The following is a 23219-nucleotide window of genomic DNA, read 5'->3' on the forward strand; positions in this document are numbered from 1 at the left end:
TCATAATTTTTCTAACAAATTTGCTTTTTCAAAGTTTTTTCATGACTTTTATCATACGAACACGGTCATACGAACCATTGTATTGACTTTGAAATCACTCGACAGGTGAAGACACATCTCAGATAAAAGGCGTGTAATCTGGTATGCAAGAGGCGCGGAGCGTTTATATGAGACTTGTATGTGGCGCTCAAAACAAAATATTTAGAAGTCCGAATCAAATACGAAGTTGAAGAGCATGCAGACCCCCAAAAGGTCCAACACATTGTGCCAAGAATGACTTAGACAGTCTATGTCTGCGGTGGAAAACCCTAAGCGTTTCGAATAGGATGTCGTTCTATAAATAGTTAATTTATAAATGTAAACACATGAATGGTATTTCTTGTTAACACAAAAATGCAAATTATGAAGTATTCGAACCTAAAAAGTTCAAAAAACCAAGCATACCGAATTGAACTTCGAGGTAAATTATAAAAGGAAAGTCCATAAGCAAATGGCACAATTAATAGATCAAATACATCAAACGAATGGATGAAAACTATCATATTCCTGACTTGGTACAGTCACAAGTCATGAGAATGAAAGTCGATGGTCAACTGTTCAAATTATGAATACTTTAAGAGTTTGGAAACTCTTCAGTAACCTGTATATCTGTAGAATTTTCTTTAAATCGATGACGTGCTTACATCAGATGATTATACTGTTACAGTAGACGTTCAGTTCTGAGCTCACTTTATTTTGATTTCAATTTTGTTTATTCACATATAAAACTTAGGGGAATAAAGACGTGGAAATACAAAAAAGACATTCAAAATCATTAAAAAATGGTATAACCACCAGTTACAACAACTTTCAAATAAATACAAGAAATCTAAAATAAAACGAAAAAGAGTTTCCGATGAAAACAGAATAGGAAGTGCACAATACCATTATATAACTATGATCGGTTAAAGAAGATGGGGGTCTAAATTAAAATGCATAGAATGTTTTAATAATATGTCAAAATGTAGTTTATATCATGCTATTTTCAAAAATATAATAAAAAAAAGTATGGGTCACGGGGCGTATTTTTCACGATACAGATTGTGCAAAATCACTTTCAGATTTTGTATACATAGTAATGCATGGAAAACAGAATTTTGTGCAATATAACAAAAACTACCCAATATAATTTTAAGCTTAAATACGAGAAGTAACCTCTTATAATATGCTTTCAGATAACAAAGAAAAAAAGGAAAAAAAGAAAGAAAAAATGGGATGACGGGACTAGTTTTCTTGCTGCATAATAATATAGGTAAATTCCTAACACATTCTTTAGTAAAAGTAGCTTTATCTGAATTATCTCCCTTTACATTTGTGTTGTCCACCCTTATGTGGCAAATTTGTGATAAAAAATGAATCAAACTAAAGTATTCTGCTTTTCGTAAAATACAGTCATAAATATGATTGAACATTTCTTTTTCTATATTAACATAAAAAAATTTACACATGAATTACTTGCTATTCTCGAAATTTGGACATTTAGTTAAAGATGTTGAACGCTTCTTGTATTTTAAAATCCAAGATGGAATAAGACACCCTAGCCACCTATAAGAACATACCAATGAATAATAGTAAAGGGTTTAGGCGGAGTTGTGGGTGCAATTTTGGTAAATTTAACCCCTCAAAAAAAGTTATGTTAAATTTCATGTTTTTAATGAAAAACTGCGAAAATAATATGATGCACATTCGCATTTTGACGAGATTTGAGACAGTTTTGATGAATTATATTCACGGGAGGTTGCAGATAGACAATGCCTGACTGGATTCCTTAAAAAAATGCAATGACATAGTCTGGTTTGCTTTCTATTTAAATAAAGTTTAGAGTTCTTTCCCAATGAACCGTCTCTATCGATTAAAGGTAAAGTGATGATATCAGGGCACATATACTTGTGTGTAAGCACGTAGCAGATGATCCTATTTAGTTTGTTGACATGTCTAGTATTTCCACTAGCAATATGTAGTACATGTTATCTTAGATAAGATGATTGACCTTATTAGAACTATATATCGGACTTCAGTACTTGCCACTCAACTGTTCAGGTAAGCAACCAAGTTATTTATAGAAATTCATTTAAATGTTTTTAAATGTGGAATTGTGTGTATAAACATACATTGTAATCATTCATATTTGTAAATGTGAATTCTACACATCTTACCAATATATTATTAAGTTTTGGTAGTTACATATCAAACAAAATTGATAATCTTTTATACATATATATGTCAAAGTAGAATATGTAGAGTATGTTGTATACATAGATTTTTGAGGTTAAATCAATTACTTGTGAGCTTGAATATATTATAATCAATACCTAAGAATTACCCACAAAATTTTGATAAATCAATTAACCGGTTGTTCCTCTTAAGATTTATGTACACATTGAATAAAAGTAGATTTGATTAACCACCAGAGAGACAGCAATATTGAAAAGACTACTTAAAGTTATGTCCTTCACCGGAAAAATCGTAACCTGCATTATCAGTTAACAAAACGTAGATGTTTGGAGTAGGACTGCAACTGCAGTTTGCTAATAAGGGAAGAATATAGTCTTAGAATTGACCACCTTTACTCATCATTTTAAATGTTATTGTATAGCTTTTTAGTAGCAAAGAGAATGAAATTCTCCCAACATGAAGCACTGAACTAGATGTCTGCACTATGACAATAGTGTGAAGCTCTGCCATGTCAATCTTATATACAATGCTTGACAAAACATTAATACAAATAAAGTAAGCAAGTCAAGCAGGCTTTAAAAAAACTCCAACTCTAAATGCATTAGGACATAAACTCATCATATTTAGTATAATACCAGGATTGAAATTTAGTATTTGCAACAGACTCGCGTTTCGTCTAAAAAGAGGGACGGTTAAACATCCTTTTAAAGCTAGGCAAACCTCTCACTTGTATGACAGTTGCATCAAATTCCGATATATTGACATCGATGTGTAAACAAAACAAAGACATAATAGGTTAAAACAGTAAAAAAAATAAGGGTACATCAGTCAATATTGTTTTATAATCTTAATCACTATAAAAACAAACAAAATTGTAACAAAGAAGCACTAACTTACGTATCGACCAAGCATTTTAGAAAAAAAGAACAAACATTGAGGATCAAATGTTCCTAAAAGTTTTGCCAACTACAAATGAAAATATTTTTGCATGCATTAGGCAATTGACCCTTATAAACCTTGGATCAAAAGTTTTAATAACATTTCTAATATTGTTCCTTGATTTAATTCAATGAGTTATGAACACAATGGATTCAATATTTTTTTGCGATAATGTGATATATTAATTATCATTGTTACCATTTAAGTGAAATGTATAACGAGGAAAACAGCTATAATATCAATACATGAACTGTGTATGATTAATGACTTATATTCAAATAATAAATACCAATTGACGTGATTTGAAATGTCAACCTTATAGAGAAGGCATCTTGTTTTAAACAGTAATATTGTATTGAAAATATTCGCATTTCTTTTTCCCCCAATGCTACATGTTTGTATTGTTTTGTCAGCTATCGTTTTGTATATGCTTGTCTATAATAACAATCAAATTATTTGGATTTAACACTAATGAAATTCTTATTCTTACTTTTACTAATTAGAGAAATAAATCGTTTTACTTATCTTATGTAGTTGCAGAATTTATCTTCCCATTCATTTTACTCTCGTCAGATTTTCTCTATATATTTAATTTTTAATGATATGAAATATTTATTTATCTATATTGAAAGCAAACATGTTTTATATGCAACTAGAAGACATCTTACACGTTCGGGTATTTCATATCCAATCTTTTATGTAGAAATTTTATATAAAACACACTTTCGTCATTCACCTTAAAACCTAACCAAACCGTCAAACAAACGTATTCAGAAGGGATTCTATTCTCATGTATTAAAGATGGCATATTTTGGAACTACTATTCATTCACACATAGTGTCTTTGCTTCGGACATAGACAAACATATCTAAAACTAGTTGTTAACATGATACACGGATTTGTTCTTCCCACATATTTTATGATGGTATGATACTAAATCCCTAGCAGGAGGGATTGTGCTTGGTATTCATATGATGAAAACACAATCTTTCAACCAGTTTAATTATGGTCTGGAGCTGGCATGTCAGTAGCTGCTAGTAATCCTATGTTGGTTTGTGTTTTGATGTCACATACTTAATAAAGGCAACAGAAGTATACCGCTGTTCGAAAGTCATAAATCGATTGAGAGAAAATAATTCTGGGTTATAAAATAAAACCGAGGGTAACACATCAACCATAAGAGGAAAAGAACGACACTGCTTAATTCCTTCTGTTTACTGTTCTGAAATCGGACTTTGACTTCTTTTAAACTGAGTTTTTCCTGAGCATACTCTGGTCTTTGTTAGTCTTGTATGTCCTTATTTAAAATTTGATATATGTTTCGAAGTGACATTTATTTGCACTGAACTAGTACGCATCTTTGTTTTGGGGCACGTCGAAGTCTGCCTATAGTCGCGTGATTTTCGATGTGTTTTGAAGACTTATGGTGGCTAGTTTTTTGTCACTTTGACACATTTCCATTCTCAATTGTATTTATATAGTTGACAAATGTCTTCATTTAATGACAATAACTTCTGAAGGGATTTAGTTGATACTTACATTTTGATGTAAACATTGTGGTTGTATTCCTCCTAAACTCTATGAATATTTTAAATAGATATGTATTTGCTCAAAACCACAATTTTCGATTTCATACACATTTCTTTGTTTGGTGTCAGATAGTTTCTCAAACATTTGTTTTCTTCAAATAAAATGATGTCAACCAAAGTAAAATAGCAAACGAAAAGATGTAAAACAAACATGAAACAAAAGGGAGGGTGAAAGATACCAGAGGGACATTCAAACTCACAGATCGAAATCAAACTTACAACGTCTTGGCTAAAAAAAGAGACACAGACAAACAGACAAATAATAATATACAAGACACAACTTTGAAAACAAAAGACTAAGCGACACAACCTTCCACCGACGTGTCATATAAAGAATGTAGATGCAAATAATTACTAAGGAAATGCATGATAAGGGAAATGTAATGCAGAAGTAAGTATTCCTTGCGTAAGATATTTTATCCTGCCTCTATTATTCATTTTTGTTGGTCCAGATAAACAATGGCTAATGTCGCAGTGCTCGGAGCTGGAGTAGTCGGCTTGTCAACTGCTATAAATATCAAGAAATTACTTCCTTCTGCTAGAGTAACAGTAATAGCTGATCGATTCAATAGTGAAACGACAAGTTATGGAGCTGGAGGTCTTTTTCGTCCTACAATGAAACATACTCCAGGCCTTCCAGTAGAATTACTGAGGTAACATAATAAAGATATGTTCTGGCTTCAAAGTGCGATATTCTTTTCTATGTTGTATATGATAGTCAATACAAACTCTATAATAAACTAAACAACCAGCAATTTCCAAATCATCTGAAAGAATTGGTGATCAAAGACAAACGAGTACGAATATTATAACACATTGTTCTGATAGCCTGAAAATGCACTTACACAAAGCGAAGGGGAGGTTAACAGTTTAGCGTGAGCACTAACTTTCAAGATTTCCTTATATTACCCTTTGTGACCAATAACGTGTCAAATAAGTAAAAGGCAAATACGGTTTGGAGATATAAATCAACGCAGACCTTACGAAATGATTCATTGGAATTTTTTTATATTCATAGTTTCTTTCCGAAATTTTATTTCATACACCAGATACTATATCAATTTTGGAATAAAAATGAATTATAAGGTTCTGATTTTAGGAAATGGGTAGCAGATTCATGGGAATATTTTTCAAACATGACTTTAACAGATATGGCAGCAGAAACTGGTTGTCAGCTAGTTCCAGGCTATTTCTTCTCAAATGAAATTCTGATCGTAAGATCTACTTTTGTTTCTATATGATTTTATTTACAAATGATTTCTAATTGTCGTAACCACAATTCTGGTCTCTTTTCTCGATGATGACATCAATAAATGCAACTCATCAACGAATGCTACCTGTTACTAGCAACACAGTTATTTGGCCTTATTTATGTATTTTTGTTTGTTTGTAGTTTTTTTGTCGAGCCTGCGACTTTTGTCGCAGAAAGCTCGACATAGGGATAGTGATCCGGCGGCGGCTGCTACGGCGGCGGCTACGACGGTGGCGACGGTGTTAGATTCTTAAAAGCTTTATATTTTAGAAGGTGGGAGACCTGGATGCTTCATACTTTGTATATGGATGCCTCATGTTACGAAGTTTCCGTCAGTCTCATGTTCAATGTCCTTGACCTCATTTTCATGGTTCAGTGACTACTTGAAAAAAAAAATTAAGATTTTTTGTAATGTTAAAATCTCTCTTATTATAAGTAATAGGATAACTATATTTTGTATGTGCGTACCTTGCAAGGTCCTCTTGCCCGTCAGACAGTTTTCACTTGACCTCGACCTCATTTCATGGATCAGTGAACAAGGTTAAGTTTTGGTGGTCCATATCTGAGATACTATAAGCAATAGGTCTAGTATATTCGGTGTATGGAAGCACTGTAAGGTGTACATGTCCAACTAGCAGGTGTCATCTGACCTTGACCTCATTTTCATGGTTCAGTGATTATAGTTAAAATTTTGTGTTTTGGTCGGTTTTTCTTATACTGTGTGCAATAGGTCTATATTTTGTGTATGGAATGATTGTATGGTGTACAGGTCTACTTGGCAGGTGTCATATGACCTTGACCTCTTTTTCATGGTTCAGTGGTCAAAGTTAAGTTTTTGAGTTTTGGCCTTTTTTTCTAATACTATATGCAATAGGTCTACATGTCAGTCGCGCAGGTTTTATTTGACCTTGACCTCATTTTTTACGGTTCATTACTCAGTGTTAAGCTTTTGTGTTTTGGTCTGTTTTTCTTAAACTATAAGCAATAAGTCAATTTTATTTGTTGTATGGAAGAATTGTTAGCTGTACATGCCTACCTGACATGGTTCATCTGACCTTGACCTCATTTGCATGGTTCAAAGGTCAATGTTAATTTTCTTGGTTTATGTTAAGTTTATGTGACAGTTGTAATAAAGCTTTATTATAAGGACTATCAACATAATATCAATGATTAAGAAAGAAGGCGAGACATTTCAGTGTGTGCACACTTGTTTTTCCTTGTTGTTGTCTGTTTATTTGTTTTTTTCCTAATTATTGTCTGTACCTTTGTTTTGCCACGATTTTGTTTGTCGCTTTATTTTTGGGGGGGGGCATTGTGTTGACTGTTGTATTTTTTATTTTAGGCCATGGGTTGTGTGTCATATTTTATGTCCATGGTGTTGTCTATAATAATATTACAGATATCTATCTGATAGGATATTAAAAAAATAATTTTTTTAGCATATACAAATAAAAAAACAAAACTGTTTACCACAATTCCTGGTTTCCATTTGTCTATTTTGTCAAATTTCGTTTCTTCAAATTTTACAAAGAAAACTAAAAACTGATCAACACGAACCCTAAATTTATCTCCAGAAAACCTGTCGTGTTGCTATTACAAGTAACGATTCCGTGATGAGTTGCATTTATTGATGTCATTATCGGGGAAAGAGACCAGGATTGTGGCTACGAGGTTTTTAGATCAAGATTCTTTTTCAGGGAAAATAGAATCCATTCAATTCCAAAATCATATATTCATCGTTCCAAGATAGGTCCAACAGGGACATATACAAGCAATACTTATAATAAGATACGCACACAATATAAGCAACTCACATGAAATTTTACATTATTTTATAATGTGACAGTGGTTGTTATAGATATAAAGAAGAATTAATCTAGATGTTCTTGTTGTATATTAAGATTGTTATGTTCAGTGATGAAGCTAGTATTCATAACAGCTAGCTATAAAACAAGGTTTATTTCACCATTTTCTACATTTGAAAATGCCTTTACCAAGGCAGGAATATGACAGTTGTAATCATATTCTTTTGAAGTTTTTAGGCTTTTGATTTTGCCATTTGATAAGAATTCTCCGTTTTGTAATTTTTATTTTTTTACTTTTCACATTAACATTATCATCATTGAAGAATATAAATAAATGTAGCGTTACTTGTCAAATGCCATATGAGATAAAGATGATATTGTATTTTCTTTCAGAACGAATTATTTGGTGAGTTTGTCTATACCTATGCCAAAATGACTGACACTGAACTCAAAGCAATGAGAATGGACAAAAAGTACAAGTATGTTTTAAACGTCGGATGCTTGACTATTTTTATCAATTAATTTTTTATTTGTGTTCCGATTTGTTAATAATTATATTTGATCAAAAATATATGTCAGAGAAACATCAGGAGCCTGTCATTTTAGACAATGGGATTTAATGTGTTGTTATGTTATCTTTTTTGAGAAAGGAATCAAAAACAATGTTTAAATTGTCAACTGAGTCCAACTATGATATTCCAGTGGGTATTTTTTGTGATTGTGTTTGTTTTCCCATCTATCAAAGTTAAGTAGGTTATGATATGTTAACTGCTCTAAAAGTTTTACTTGATTATATCGTAAAGATCTTGGAATGCCAATGGGGACTGGCTATGCACCACATATTGCCGACTGCTACGAATTACAATTTATGATTAAAAGATCCATCGAAACTAATTCTGATTAAACCATCGGTTAGCACTTTAAAGATATTCAGATTATATACTGGCTCTCAATAAAAACAACTTCATATACACTAAAGAAAGTTATCATGTTAAATTTACTATGAACGAAGCTTAAACTAACAATGAACACTGTATTTTCCTGGATCTTGATATCCATATCACTTGCAGGAGACTTACAACTAAAATATACGATAATAGTGATGATTTTTTCATTTCCTAGTGTTTATTATCGATTTTGAATTGCTGACATTCCGTTGGCACTTTTTGTGTGTTTTTGATGTGTTATAATCTCAGCTTGTTCGATTCACTCATGTTTTTCACTCATGTTTTTTTTTAATTTTATTTTAACGAAAGATATTTATGATTTTCTGAAAAATTATAACACCAGGCTTTTTGATATCACAAACCATGTGTCAAAACTTTTACTAAATATTATCATCGATACAAGGACATTATTTTCAAATTATATTTAACTTGCAGACATTTTTTTTGTTTTTAAAAACATTCCACATAACATCGTTTATGGTAATATTCTCTACACATGACAGAAATGTCGTCGTTCGCGTCAAATGCTAACCAAGCCTCTAAACAGATTTAGTCGCAAGACATTTAGCTACGACATTGCTGTCAAGTGATTAAATTTGACATTTGTTTTATTAATATATTCACATAAATTCACTCAAAGGGCCTTTGCATAAGGAATAAATACAGGAGCCTCTGGTCTTTGTTAGTCTTGTAGTATTTTAATTTTAGTTTCTTGTGTACAATTTGGAAATTAGTATGGCGTTCATTATCACTGAACTAGTATATATTTGTTTAGGGGCCATCTGAAGGACGCCTCCGGGTGCAGGAAATTCTCGTTACATTGAAGACCTGTCGGTGACCTTCTGCTGACCTTGTCTATGGTCGGGTTGTTGTCTCTTTGATACATTCCCCTTTTCCATTCTCAATTTTATTAATTCTAAAACCCGTTCTGGGCATGATACGGGTTATGTTCTTCTCGTATGAAGTACAATGGCATTATACTAAACCTCTAACATGTGAGTAAGACATGATCTTTTAATGAGTTTTGTTGAGGCATGGAGGTGTATATCAGTTACCAATGATAATCCTTTATTAATTTATGTAAATCATTGTTATATTTGCCTAGTTTCTTCTGTTATCTATTCCAACATCAGACTAGGATATGTTCAACTCCGCTTCATTTTTGTGGCTGTTTAATGTTAGGAACCTGTATGCTTTATAAATTTTGTGAGGTTTTTGTTGTTGTTGTTTTTTTTTTAAATATGTTTTGAAGTTTAGTGTGGTGTTCATTTCGCTTAATTAGTATAATTATTGTTAGGATAGTGTTTCTAAATAAAAAGTAGTCGATACAATATTTTTTCATGATAAAGTATTGAAAGTTTTCTATTTTCTTGTAGACATGGCTATCATGTTACGACAGTAATTACCTGTTGTACGCGTTATATGCCTTGGTTGATGAATAAGTATGTATAACTAAATTATCCAAATTTCAATTGCAGTAGCTGTCATATTCATTACAATTCAAACTATTTAATATGATGTAGAAAAATACTCACTTTTTTACTTTAATTACAAAAGTTCAATGTAAACACAAGAAACAATGAAAAATGCATACCATCGTCATACATTATCATCGGTTTGTGTGAATTTTAGGACACAACACGGTGTGCCCGTCTAGATATCAATTGCAATGACCGTCAACAACTGATGGTCTTGTTAACTGATATGATTTGCCCAAATTCTTATGTTTTATCAGTTTCAAATTGTATTTCAACTTTATAGTCTTTATAACTTTGTATTTAATAAATCCCATGTCATTCTGCGCAGATTGTTTTTTCTAATTGACCCCGTTTACTTAAGAAAGGACGATGGCGGGTTTACAAATGAGTGTTTTGCAAATGTAATGCTTCCAGTGTTTAAACAACACTCTGAATATACAGAGAAGCACGTTTATTAGTATGATGAAAACTTTTTCGATATGTGCACAATCAGCAAATGAAACTATTTAACGGTTCTTGTCTTTTTACATATATACATTGTAGTGAATAGTCAAAAATGTTTTATCGGCTTGCCGTGACAAAAAAAAATGCTCATGAATCTTTGACTTTCAAACATAACATGTTGCACCTACAATATAGTTCAGCTTGAACATTCAACACATACTTAACATAAATTCACGGATTTGAGAGGGTTTAGATCTAAGTAGCTAACTTTTTCAAAATATATTATTTATTAAGGTGGCTAGAGCATGGCGGAAAAGTTGAGAGTAAAACCATTGAAGATTTTAGCCAGGTACAATTTCTTTTTGGACAGTTTATTTTCCCCATTTCAGATATTTATCATACATATTTAAACGAATAGTACGGACAGTAAATTTTAGAATGTGATTTTGCAATAGGCATGAACTGATAAGTCGAATGGGTACACTATGTGTCGGCTTCGGAATCGTCGCAGGTATGGTGTTCATCCAGGTAGGATGATAGTTATGTAAAGTCTGATATCTGCAGCGGTCTTTATATATGTCAATGTCGACTTCACTTTAATCCACACAAGAATTGCCTTATACCATACCATTTCCTATAAACTAATTAAATGTGCAGAGCGGTATTCTAAAAACAAAAGGAATGGAGATAATGTAGTTTATTCTAGCCCTACATATCGTTTATATGAATTCGGCAAAAATTCGCTTTTTCTTAGTTTGATGTCGTCCTAAACATGCATGAAATATTTGCCACTGGACGTAAGCAACCAACATTCAATCAATCAATCTTAATTTGGTCTGAACATGCTTTATTTTATTTATAATAACTATACAGAAATCAAATTAGATTTTCAACAGCGATTCTGATTTCAATATCTTTCAATGCATATTTCTTTTTAAGAATCAATCAATAGTTGATCATTAATACACTTAAAAAAAATCATCCGACGTGAACATATATTTATCAGGAATTCTAGAGTAGAATTCTAATATTACTGTAATAATACGTTGATGTTTCTTTGTATTTAAGCTTGCAGGTGAATATGATGTTGTTGTGAACTGTACAGGGTTAAGAAGTAAGAAATTGATTAAAGACGACACAGTCCATCCACTCCGAGGACATTTAATCAGGGTATAGTTATTATTGATTACATTCATATTATAAAAGCAAAAAGTGGGAAAAAAATAAAAATGAACCCCTAGGAAATTCAAAACGGAAAGTCCCGTATCAAATGGTAAAATCAAACTCCCTAACACATCAAAATATTGGACGAAAATATAAACATCACAACAAGGTTTATACACATCCTTGATCGCAAGAGTGAAAAGTAGTAAAAGTTTCTTTAACTTCAAAAAAGTATAGTATAGAATAGAACTGTACAGTAGGAAATACAGACGTACAAATTGCAGCATCACTTGTTTCTTATGGCTGCTTTGTTTCACCAGGATTCGTCGGACTAAAACATGCTCCCAAAAAAACATACTGGATTTGTAAAAGCTGTAAAATTGCAAATATTTTTTTTTTAAATTGTATGCAATTTTGTAAAATTCAAATAAAATGGTACATTGAAATGAATTAATGTAACAATAACGCAATGTAACCGTAGACTCAATATTTATTGTTACATTCGTAATTAATCAGTCACTTACCCAACCTTGTATTCCGGCAATTAGTCTCCAATGTAACAACAACATTATTTATTATTGTTAAATTTTCATGTAACCGTAGCCAGTGCCTTAATAAAAAACAACTGTCATATTCCTAAGGCATTTTTATGTAGATAATCGTAGGCGGATTCACCCTGGTATTACAGTTAGTTCTCGAATGACAGTGGCATGTAATCCCATTATATTTAAAAAATTGTGTCAAGTCAACACAAAGAGACATGATAGTTAAAATTGAAAGCATGTTGAATCGTAAAAAATAAAACAAAAGCTAAATGATAGTCATATTACAAGACAAACAAAACATCAATCATTGATAATTGGTACCAGGATTATAATTTAATACGCCAGACGCGCGGCTTTTTTTTATGAGACTGTCGTTCAAGTGAAAGGTATAGCGCTATAAATCTAGGTTCATTCATCCATTTTCTACATTTGAAAATGCCTTCACCAAGTCCGGAATGTTGCAGTTGTTGTCCATTCGTTCATTGTGTTTTGTCATTTGATTATGCCATGTGATTAGGGACTTCCGATTGAATTTTTCTCGATCGGAGTTCAGTGTTTTTGTGCTTTTACTTTTGGTTTCTTCTACATAAGATTAATTAGTAACGCTCTGGTCAAAATAGTTATAAAGTCAAACAGAACAAAGTTGAAGAGCATTGAGGAACCAAATTCAAAACGGTTGTGCCAAAAACAAGCTTTAAATTAGCTATTTAACATGTTTCATTCAACAAGAATAACAAATATTTACTAGTTCAGAAATAAATGTTACATTGTCTTTCCTGGAAGGGTAGAAAATCCTTTCCTCACATTTCAGGATTATATATACGAATATGTTAGAATAAAATTTAAAAAAATCTAAGTCAACATACAAAAAAGATTTTAAAATATATAATTTATCGTATGTAGATTTTTTTCTCTTCATGATAAATTGCAGGCGATTTATCTTTTCCATGATTTACATTTACAAATGATTTTTATCATACAACTTATTCAAGGTGTATAATCGAAAACACTATTTTTTAGTCTGTTGTGCTAGTAAGGGCTTATAAAATCATGTGATCACCACCAGATTTCGATGGGGTTCGTGTAGTTCAGTCTTTTGTTATGTATATTGTGTTATACATACTGTTTTGTTGTCTTTTGGGGTTTTTTTTGCTATGGCGGTGCCAGTTTTGAATTGACTTCAGATTCCGGATACCCCTTTGGTATCTTTCACCTCTTTTACCAACCAGTTTATTGTTAAACTGTAGATGTCGTTTGTGTCTTTTAATGTATGTCTAATTTGCATATATCTTCATCTTCTTTTAAGCATAACAAGTAGTAGATTCTATTTGATTTTGAGATGCAATAAGAGTAAATTAAATACAAACATCTTGTATCTTAGTATCTATCATTATACCGTATAGCGGGTTATTTTCGCGGGGTGTAAATTTTCGCTTATTTTCGCGGATAGAAGAAAATCGCCAAAATAAATTCCGCCAAATTAAAGGTGTACATGCAAAAGTATTAATAAAAGTTTTCATCCGCCAAAATAATAACCGCTAAAATATTTCGTATACCTTGTTCAATGAAAATCGCGAAATTTTACACCCGCGAAAATAACCCGCTATACGGTAATTGTTTTTTTTTAGGTTAAAGCTGATTGGATAAAATACTGGATGTATACAGAGGATGGTGCTTATATCATTCCGAAGTAAGTTTTTTTTCTGAAAATGTTTATCAACAAACAATCTAAAAACTTTAGAATAAAAAGCATATAAAGTTTAGTAAATATCATATTGAACCGAGGGTGGGTGTAATCTGTTAGCAGTTCTATTCATCAGTCACTGACACTTAAAAATAAACCACACACTGTATAGTTAAAGTGTATACGTACATATGATTGTGTAAATTCACCAACGAAACCTAGCGAATGATTTGTTACGCTGGACGAGCGATTCGTCTACTTATCGAGTGGTCATATAATTTTAAAGTTGAGAGGCCAATCTAAAAGCGAAGTTAAAGAACATTGAAATTATATAAAAAAATCAAAACGTTAAACCAACTGGAACTTAGAGGACGAACTAAAGAAATAAAACTGTTGTGGGGATGAATATAGAAAAGATGCGAAGAAGCTTATAAACAAACATAAGACCAATAAAAGAAAGCAACACAAAAGTTAAAAGAAAAACGCTGGAATAAAAATCCACTGTAGTTGTTTCATAATTTTGGCGTTTGGGATTTTGTTGACTGTTGTTTGTCTTTCTGTCATTTTTAATTTAGTCAAATATTTGATTATTTTCCCATGAATTGTGGCTTTTGTTTTCACATTGGTTATGTCTTAACTTTGTATCTCAACTGATGAGAAATATTTTCAACGTAATGTTTACTGTTGGAAAGAATCGACACTTTCGAAAGAGAAGAAAATAATCCTAAACCTTCTCTCTTTGTTTTCGAACTGTACTATTATATTATTTATTCATGTATTTCCCTGTCTCGGTTGTTCTTGCCATTATTTGTACTGTGTTCCCGTTATGGAATGTTGTCATTTTAGCGGTATGTTTAATAAAACCAGGTTTAACCACCCAATTTTTCTTAAAATGTCCTGTACTAGGTCAGGAATATGGCATTTGTTATAAAATAGTTCGATAAAATTAAAGATATCGGTAGTGTGATACAGTAAATATTGAAACATAATTGTATACAAAAAGACAAATACGATGGTATACTAGCATTTTGACAAACATCCATTAATCTCCTTCTTTAAATCTTCCAAACATGTCTTAATATTGACACTGTCAGCACCATATCTATCAAATGTAAATGGTGTCTCATTTACCAAATAAAGTACATAGCAGAATTCAAGTACAAAATGTACAAAATGAATAAGAAAGTCAAAGATACCAAGGTGTCATTCAGAACTCATGGTTAGAGAAAAACGGTCAATGCGAAGTAAATTATTCTCTCTCTGGAAAAACAATGCTAATTTATAGCTTACAACTGTATATACTTATCTATTTCCATAGTGGTGATGTCATTAGTATCGGTGGTACCAGAGAAAAGGGTAACTATAACACGGACATCGACAAAACAGATAGTAAAGATGTTATGGACAGATGTCTCAATCTATGGCCACCATTAAAGGTTTGATATGTAGAAACTTATACATTGCAAAATATTTCCTGAATATATTGTCCAGAAACAGTATCACTCATTAGGTCGAAAGATTTCTTGCAACTTTGTTGACAGTGTATTGTTGGATATTTTTATCAGGCTAAATTGCCATTGTGATGAATTATAATTATATAAATATCTTTCCATAACATCATCGTCATGTAAATCTTTTAGACGAGTATTGAAAAAAGAATTGTATAAAGTTCGAGATTGCATGTTGGTAACGTAAGGGCGTCAGTATTTTTTGTATCTTGTGATATTTGTCGTTAATCAAATATGTCCGTTGGTGTTCTGTAGTTTGATGAATGATCTTGTTTGTGTTTGTGCTTTATTTCTGTCACGTAGTGTTGTCATTTCAGCGATATTATGGCTAGCATTTAAATCAGGTTCAACCCTCCATTTTATCTTAAAATGTCCTGTATCAAGTTAGGAATATTACAGTTGTTATTAAATAGTTTGTTTCTATGTATATTACCGGATTTTTTGGGTGCTTGTTTTATTTCACGTCAGTGTTCGTGATGCTCGTCTGTTTTCCTCTTATAGTTGATGTGTTTCCTTTGGGTTTAGTTTGTAACCCAAATTTGTTACAAAATTTGTTTTCTTTCAATCTATTTATGACCTTTCAACAACACCGGTATATTACAATTGCTTTTATTTGTTCCATAGCGTATACGGTTTGTCTTCTAAGTTGGAATATTCCTTTGTTTTCTCTCCATTGATTGATGACATTTGAACAGCGATATGCTACTGTTGCCTTTATTTTGGTATCTTTCGCATATGTGATGAGTTTATTTATTTAGATGTCTATTTATTATCGCTTACCGTACATGTGTCCATTTAATGTTCCGGATGAAGATAGTGCCTTGGATACATTAAATTTTGTTTTTATTTTGTAAATCATTTGCAGGTAATTTTATGGTCTATTTCAAATTACAATTAAAGGGAAACTTCGCAAAAAAATCAAAAATTGATATTATGTTCATTCTGTATAAAAATGCTCAAATTCATAGATATTAAAGTTTTATTCCGCTAGATAAGCGATCACAATCGATTTTAAATTTAGAGTATCAATTCTGTGCGATCCGCCATCTTGTCTTCGTTCCCGATTAATAAAAACGATATGTCTATAAACCACAAAGAAACAAAACTACAGTAACCGATGTAGTCGTAATTGCGTGTCGATATCTTGTCAATCGTACGGTTGTTTTATCCGAATAACTAACTTGATACGGAAAATATTCTTACTTTTTTTAAATTACCATGGTCTGTTGTTTTTAAACTGTTGATATTGGAATTAGGTGAAAAGTCAAAGTTGAAATCATAAATAAGTGTTCCGTGAAAATTGTTTTCGAAAATCTAATTTGTTCATAATTCTTTAAAGTAATAAACTTTTTTCAAATATATTTTGATCTTCCCTCATCTGATCACCAGCATGGCTAAAGGTATTACTTCCAAAGGTATTGTGAGGGGTGTGAGGTGACACGTCCAGGTATTCAAGCGATTTCCTGTCGGGCTTGCAAGTTCATGCATCGTTTCACTTCTGCAGGTATTGATCAGTGTACACGGCTGATAACTTATAACTTATAACTTTCCATTTTGAACTATCAGATGTATAATATACAACTCTGTCTTACTTGTCATTACTAAACTCATACCCTTGTTTATAAATAACATTTCTGGTGTAAAGAATATAGTTCATAAAAATATAAATAATACCTAAAAAACAAGATTTGATGAAATTAAATGAAATATTTTTTCCAAGGGTGAATTTGGGAAAATGTAATATATAGTCATTGTCAATAGTGAAGGACAGATTGGAACAGACCAGAAATATTGATTTTAAAAAATGTACGCACTTGCTGACGATTCGTTTATACGACTGGATAGAAAGTTACGGAACTATAGCGCAATTTAAAATATATACATGTATACATTGAACATAAGAAAAAAACATATATTTTGAATAAATAGGGGTAAAAGTGTTGTAAATAGACTAGTTCACGTATGCCAACAGTATGTAATCATCGAATGTCGATAGACTACAGTTGTATACCAAAAGAAGAAGAGAACCAATTTGATTTAAATACAGGTAGATGTATAACTTTTGCTTTGGTTCATTGAAGCTGTGGACCTAGGAAAATCACAGATTTATATTTCAATAAGATTGTTCTCGAACAAAGGAAGGAATTCGTCATCACAATTGTTATATATGCCACTGGACGAACACTAATTATTCCCGGCAGGGGATGTGAATATTTTGCTGGGAAACTTTTGAGTATCGAAGTTTCAAATTAATTTCGGGATTTATTTTCTTTCTTGGTATTCAATAACAGAAAAAAGAATAAATTACTTGTTCGCTAAATAGGGGTATTCTTGTCAGATAAAAGAATTTTAGTTATATTTAAAAAATAGGGAAATATGACATTAAATTGGTTCTGTCTTTTTTTAAACATCGTTAAAACGATGTGTGTCTAAGGTGAACGCCACAAAAACCCTGTAATACTAGTACGAGAATATAGCATGTAAACATTCCTTCTCAATAATATGGTTGTATTGGAAATCTTTTCATACAGATTGACAACTCATTGTCCGATATGCATGATATATTTGCCACATGACGCCCATAGTTCTTTCTACCATCATCACCTTATTCTTTGATATTGCTGTAAACATCGATGGTTCACACCCAAACAAAATGGGAGTAATGGACCTTCAGAGCTTCTCCGTGTTATACACTTGTGAAATATATAGACGAAATTTCTGTATTGAAATGAATCTACATCTCACAAACAGGATTTTCAAATAACGATTTTGAGTAATCACCTTACAAACCAATATAAACGTATGGCAAGATATAACCATGAAGGAATTTAGTTTTTGTCAGACGCAAGAACTCATCACTATATCATAAACGTATACGTATATATATATAATTGCATACAGTTTCAAATATCAAGAACAAGCGGTCGATGTCGATTGTCTGTTTTCTAACTGTTCAGAGTTAGACATGTCACTTGTTCATTCTTGGAAGCCTTCATATTCCCCGTCTAACGATGGGAACTCTTTCTGATTGTGTTGACTATAAATGCTTGTATGGTAATTCTGTCGTTTATCTGTACAAGCGGTTGCATTTCCTCTCCTTTCCCAAAAAACAAACGAACGAAACGCCACTAGTCTGATTTCTCTGGAGCTCATCCTCAATGGCTCTTATACGTCAGGAAACTTACATGTATACTAATAATGATTGTTTCATGAACAACGATTTATGAACGAACTATTATAAATTCGTCAATATCAGTTATGCATGACTAAAAACTTTTATTACAACTACTGTATTACTTAATTGGATTAATGACGGCTATCATGTTCAACATTGCACAAATATTATCATAGAATTTTAAAAAAAATCCTCAAAAATCCTCAAAAAGAAATAATGCCTTAGCTTAGATAATTGGTATTCTTTTCACAAAAAGTTCGTGTAAATGATTGTCAAATGAATTTAATTATGTAAGAATAAAATGTTAAAAAGGAACTAAAAAAAAATCATGCATGTTGTATGTTGTATTTTTTTGTCAATTAAAAACTTTAAAATTGCGATAGTTTTATTAGCATTTAAACACAGCCAGATTTGAATACAAGTTAAGAAATTCCGGTAAAGTCAATGATATCAAACAGATGTACAATGTTATATCAAATTGGGAAATATTGCATTTAGTTTTTATTAAAGATTAAAACTACTATTTTTTGCTTCATATTTGAATCTGTACGCCAATTGCCGCTAAGCAAGTAATCAAAAATTGTTTCCATTTATTTTTATACACTTTCGGAATTACGAATCTGAATTTTATTTTCAATTAATTTACACAATTTAATTATTGTATCTTTATTCTCATCGTGTATTAAATCTTAGTGTATTAACATCGTGACAGCATATACTCTTTCTAATCCTTTCTGTTTATCCTTTCCAAATAACAACATTTATACCTGTGTACGCTTGAACTCACACCTGCGGCTAAATAGCTACAAGGTAACAAGCCGAGAAATATACAGTGACCTTTACAAAATAATATACACACTCTGCTCACACATTAGTTGCATTGAAATGATTATCAAAACAATAACGGTAAATAGAACTGAAATATTTTCAGTTCAATATCAGTAAAAATGTTCAATAAATATTTTATGAAAAAAATCTCAACAATAATTAATTAAATTTATTCAAAAACATTTACTAGAGATAATTTTATAGGAGTTTAATTCAATCAATACAAAACGGTATATATGTGCATATTCATTTTCGTTCATTCTTATATTGTGGTTAATAACTTCGACCATTCGTCAGCTGTGCGCTTTTAATTACGTATATTGTCGATAAGCTATAAGAGTTAAACAGATTTGATTTTTTCCCAGAATTCAATAAATCGGGCTAATACGTCACGACCCACTCGAGAATTCAACCAAAAAAGTTACAAATACTTGATTTTCTCAGTTATTAGAAGGAATATAAATTTAAAACTTTGCAAATGTGTTTTTTTTATGTTAAGATGAACATAATTAGATGATAAGTAAAAAATCGCGGAATTTCCCTTTAAACAAAAATTGTCATAATCATTACGTACCTATATAAATGATTCTGAAGATATTGTTATCCAAATTTTAGGGATGTAAAGTAGTAGAGGAATGGGTTGGGTTGAGACCTGCTAGATCACCACTGCGACTTGAACCAGAAATCTTAAAGACCAAAAAAGGACCATTGAAGGTGAGAACTAGTGATTTTATTTCAAGCTTGAGACATGAATATTTATACAATTCAGTTTCTGAACTAAATTGACGTGATATGGGATGATTATGAAATAACAGACTAGACATTTCTTTGTTCTCACTAAAAAAAAACATAGTTGGGTTTATAATAAATTCAAATGGCAATATAATGTATGATAAAAGTTTGATACACACTATTTATTTTTTAAAGTTAGGCAATAACTTCCTCATTTATTATCTTTCATATGAAAACAAAATATGTGTGTGTAGTCTAAATTATAGGTCATTTCATATTTGTAAGTATCTCTGAATGATCATCGTTTATCACCATGTAATACTTACTTACAGGCTATGTGCTATTTAAGTTAAGTAATCATGTTAAGTATTCGAAAAAACAACAAATGATTTAGAATTGATACTCAGCCATATATTATTTTTTAATGTTAACTAAAACTAAAATTTTAATAATCTGTAATATTATTTCTATTGGAGCAAATCCTAATGAAATACAGGATATAGAATAAGTGTTCCAATAGGAACAGATAGTGGCACTATTTATACACAAAAGTTTCGTAAGAAGCTTATATTAGGTGAAACAAACATAGGTTGACGTCACAACAGGACGAAAAGGTATAATGAAAACAATAGTTTATGACTTCACTTCACAAAATGTATCAGCTGATAATAAATAATTTTATTGCCGAAAAAATATAACTAAACATTGGTTTAAATAGGTAAACCTATTAACCAATATAAAACGGAGACGTCTAACACTTAAATGTTTACTTTTGAAAAATACATTTAATTTGGCTAAACGTGCGAAGAATACAAGATGACCTTTGATAAAATTTTTTAAGTTTTTAAAAGAATGATGATTTTTATCTGGTATTTTTTATTCATTTAGATAGTACACAATTATGGACACGGTTCAAATGGAATAGCATTGAGTTGGGGTACAGCTATACATGCTGCCAAATTAGTGAAAGACATAGTGGATTCTAATTCTAGGATGTGATGATAGAAATGTAATTGATACGCATTTAGTATCTGAGAAGTATATTCTGCAGTTAACATAAATATGAACTGTACAAAAGCAATATTTTAATATGGTATATTATACGGATTTATATATGGACATACATTGCATTTTATTAAAGGGGTACATGCCTTCAGAAGAAAAATTTGAATTGAAGCAGGAGTAAGGAACTTATGTAACGTTTATTTATTTGGATGATCACTCTTTATGAAAACTAGTTTAACCTTCCTCGTATATCATAATGTTATAAATTGTACTTAAACCTATAGTTTTATAATTTACTGGTTGTACACAAGGAATTGTTCTATTTGGTCTTATTGTTAGTTGTTATTTTGTATGATGTAGCACAGATCACTAAGTCGCCCATTTTTTCGTTTGTTTTAAGTTTGTTTCAATGTTGTACTGTATTACACTTTCCCTAGTTTAAGGGTGATTGGGCGTTAACGCACATTTTAAAACCATTTAATTTCTTCTGTGCTTGTGGAAAGCGAGGAGTCTATAGTCCGACTAGTTCCCCATAGCATTATAAGTTCTGTTATCAGTTTTCAGTTCGTCTTACAAGATTTATAGTACCTTTTTTAAATTCTCCAAAAGATATCAAACCTTTAACAGTAATGGCAGACAGCAGTCGACGACAAAAACATGAAAATAACAGTGTAAATAGTTTGAATACCCAAGGCACCTTTCTTCCTTCATCAGGAACAGTCAAACCAAAATAATTCAAGAAGGTATAGGTACTCGATTATTCGATGAGCTATGTGACCAATAAAGGCAACAGAAGTATACCGCTGTTCAATAGTCATAAATCGATTGAACTAAAAAAAAATCCGGGTCTCATACCAAAACAGAGGGAAACACATCAACTATAATAGGAAAATAACGAAACAACAAAACAAATCATGTGAGTACAAAAGCATCGACTAGTTAGCTAATGATGCACTTGTAGGATTAAATAGTGTCCCCCATGAAATGATGTCCCATGGACAAAATTTCACAGATAAGACCTATGAAATTTGGTCCAGGACATAATTTCATTATGAAATATTGTCCACTTCTATGTAAAAGTGTCCCTTGACAAGAGATTCTATTGTGACCTTCATTGGACTTTTTTTCATAGTGAAATTATGGCCATATTGCATAAAAGTCTTGTCTAATACCAAAAAAAATATTTAACAAAAAATAATAAGACTAAATTGGCATTTGTTTTTAAATATAATAGGAATCTATGAATTGTTTTAACATCTTTGAATTATCCTTTTTAACAAGATCAATAATGTCATGAATAATATTCATAAATGTTTGATTGCCGTTTCTTCTTGCACATACCTTTCGGTCTTGTTTCAATTTGTCCTTAAGAATTTCAAGTTTTAATGTTTTCTCTTGTGTGTTTTTGTCAACATGTATATAATACATTTCATTGTTTTTAATTCGAAAATGCTTTGCCTTCCTGCTAAATGATCTCCTATCATTATTTTCAAATTGTTTAGGGTATTAACCATCACACACATGATCATACAGCTGTTTATATTCATTTTTTTCCATTTTTGTTTTACATCTGTGTTGTCTTTATTTAAATTTCAATTATGATTTAACTAATTGATTAAAACATTTCAATGATTTCTAAATTATTTCCCTTCTTTAGGGACAGAAAAAAATAGCTACACTATGAAATATTGTCCTTTGTTACATATTTTTATAAAACATCCATGAAATTATGTGCAAGTACTAAGGACAATTTTTCACTAAGGGAGACACTATTTTATAGTTTACAAATGTGATATTCTGTCCCATGAACAAAATTTCACAGATAAACTGTGAAATAATGTTCTAGAGGACACAATTTCATGGGACACTTTTTTGGCTTACACACTCAGTCCATCAGCAGAGGTTTCGAC

General features: G+C 31.3%; 1 protein-coding gene across 1 annotated transcript; it reads left to right on the forward strand.

Annotated features, from left to right (window-relative positions):
* Positions 1–1891: 1891 nt before the first annotated feature.
* LOC134706953 (D-aspartate oxidase-like) lies at positions 1892–21641 on the forward strand. The gene is made up of 11 exons (XM_063566339.1): positions 1892–2079; positions 5195–5395; positions 5842–5956; positions 8193–8278; positions 10123–10188; positions 10963–11017; positions 11737–11838; positions 14006–14067; positions 15380–15497; positions 20188–20286; positions 21193–21641. Exons 2-11 carry the CDS (start codon positions 5202–5204, stop codon positions 21301–21303), a joined length of 1008 nt encoding a protein of 335 aa, XP_063422409.1. The 5' UTR covers positions 1892–2079; positions 5195–5201; the 3' UTR covers positions 21304–21641.
* The last annotated feature ends 1578 nt before the right edge of the window (positions 21642–23219 follow it).

This window comes from Mytilus trossulus, chromosome 2 (assembly GCF_036588685.1).
Source record: "Mytilus trossulus isolate FHL-02 chromosome 2, PNRI_Mtr1.1.1.hap1, whole genome shotgun sequence".
In the NCBI taxonomy this organism is placed as follows: domain Eukaryota; kingdom Metazoa; phylum Mollusca; class Bivalvia; order Mytilida; family Mytilidae; genus Mytilus; species Mytilus trossulus.

Bases quoted from the DNA above. Each gene is read 5' to 3' on its own strand.
- LOC134706953 (XM_063566339.1), top strand. From the start codon at position 5,202: ATGGCTAATGTCGCAGTGCTCGGAGCTGGAGTAGTCGGCTTGTCAACT. The intron at 10,189-10,962 runs GTATGTATAACT...TTATTTATTAAG, and splicing joins ATGCCTTGGTTGATGAATAA to GTGGCTAGAGCATGGCGGAA. The intron at 20,287-21,192 runs GTGAGAACTAGT...TTATTCATTTAG, and splicing joins CCAAAAAAGGACCATTGAAG to ATAGTACACAATTATGGACA.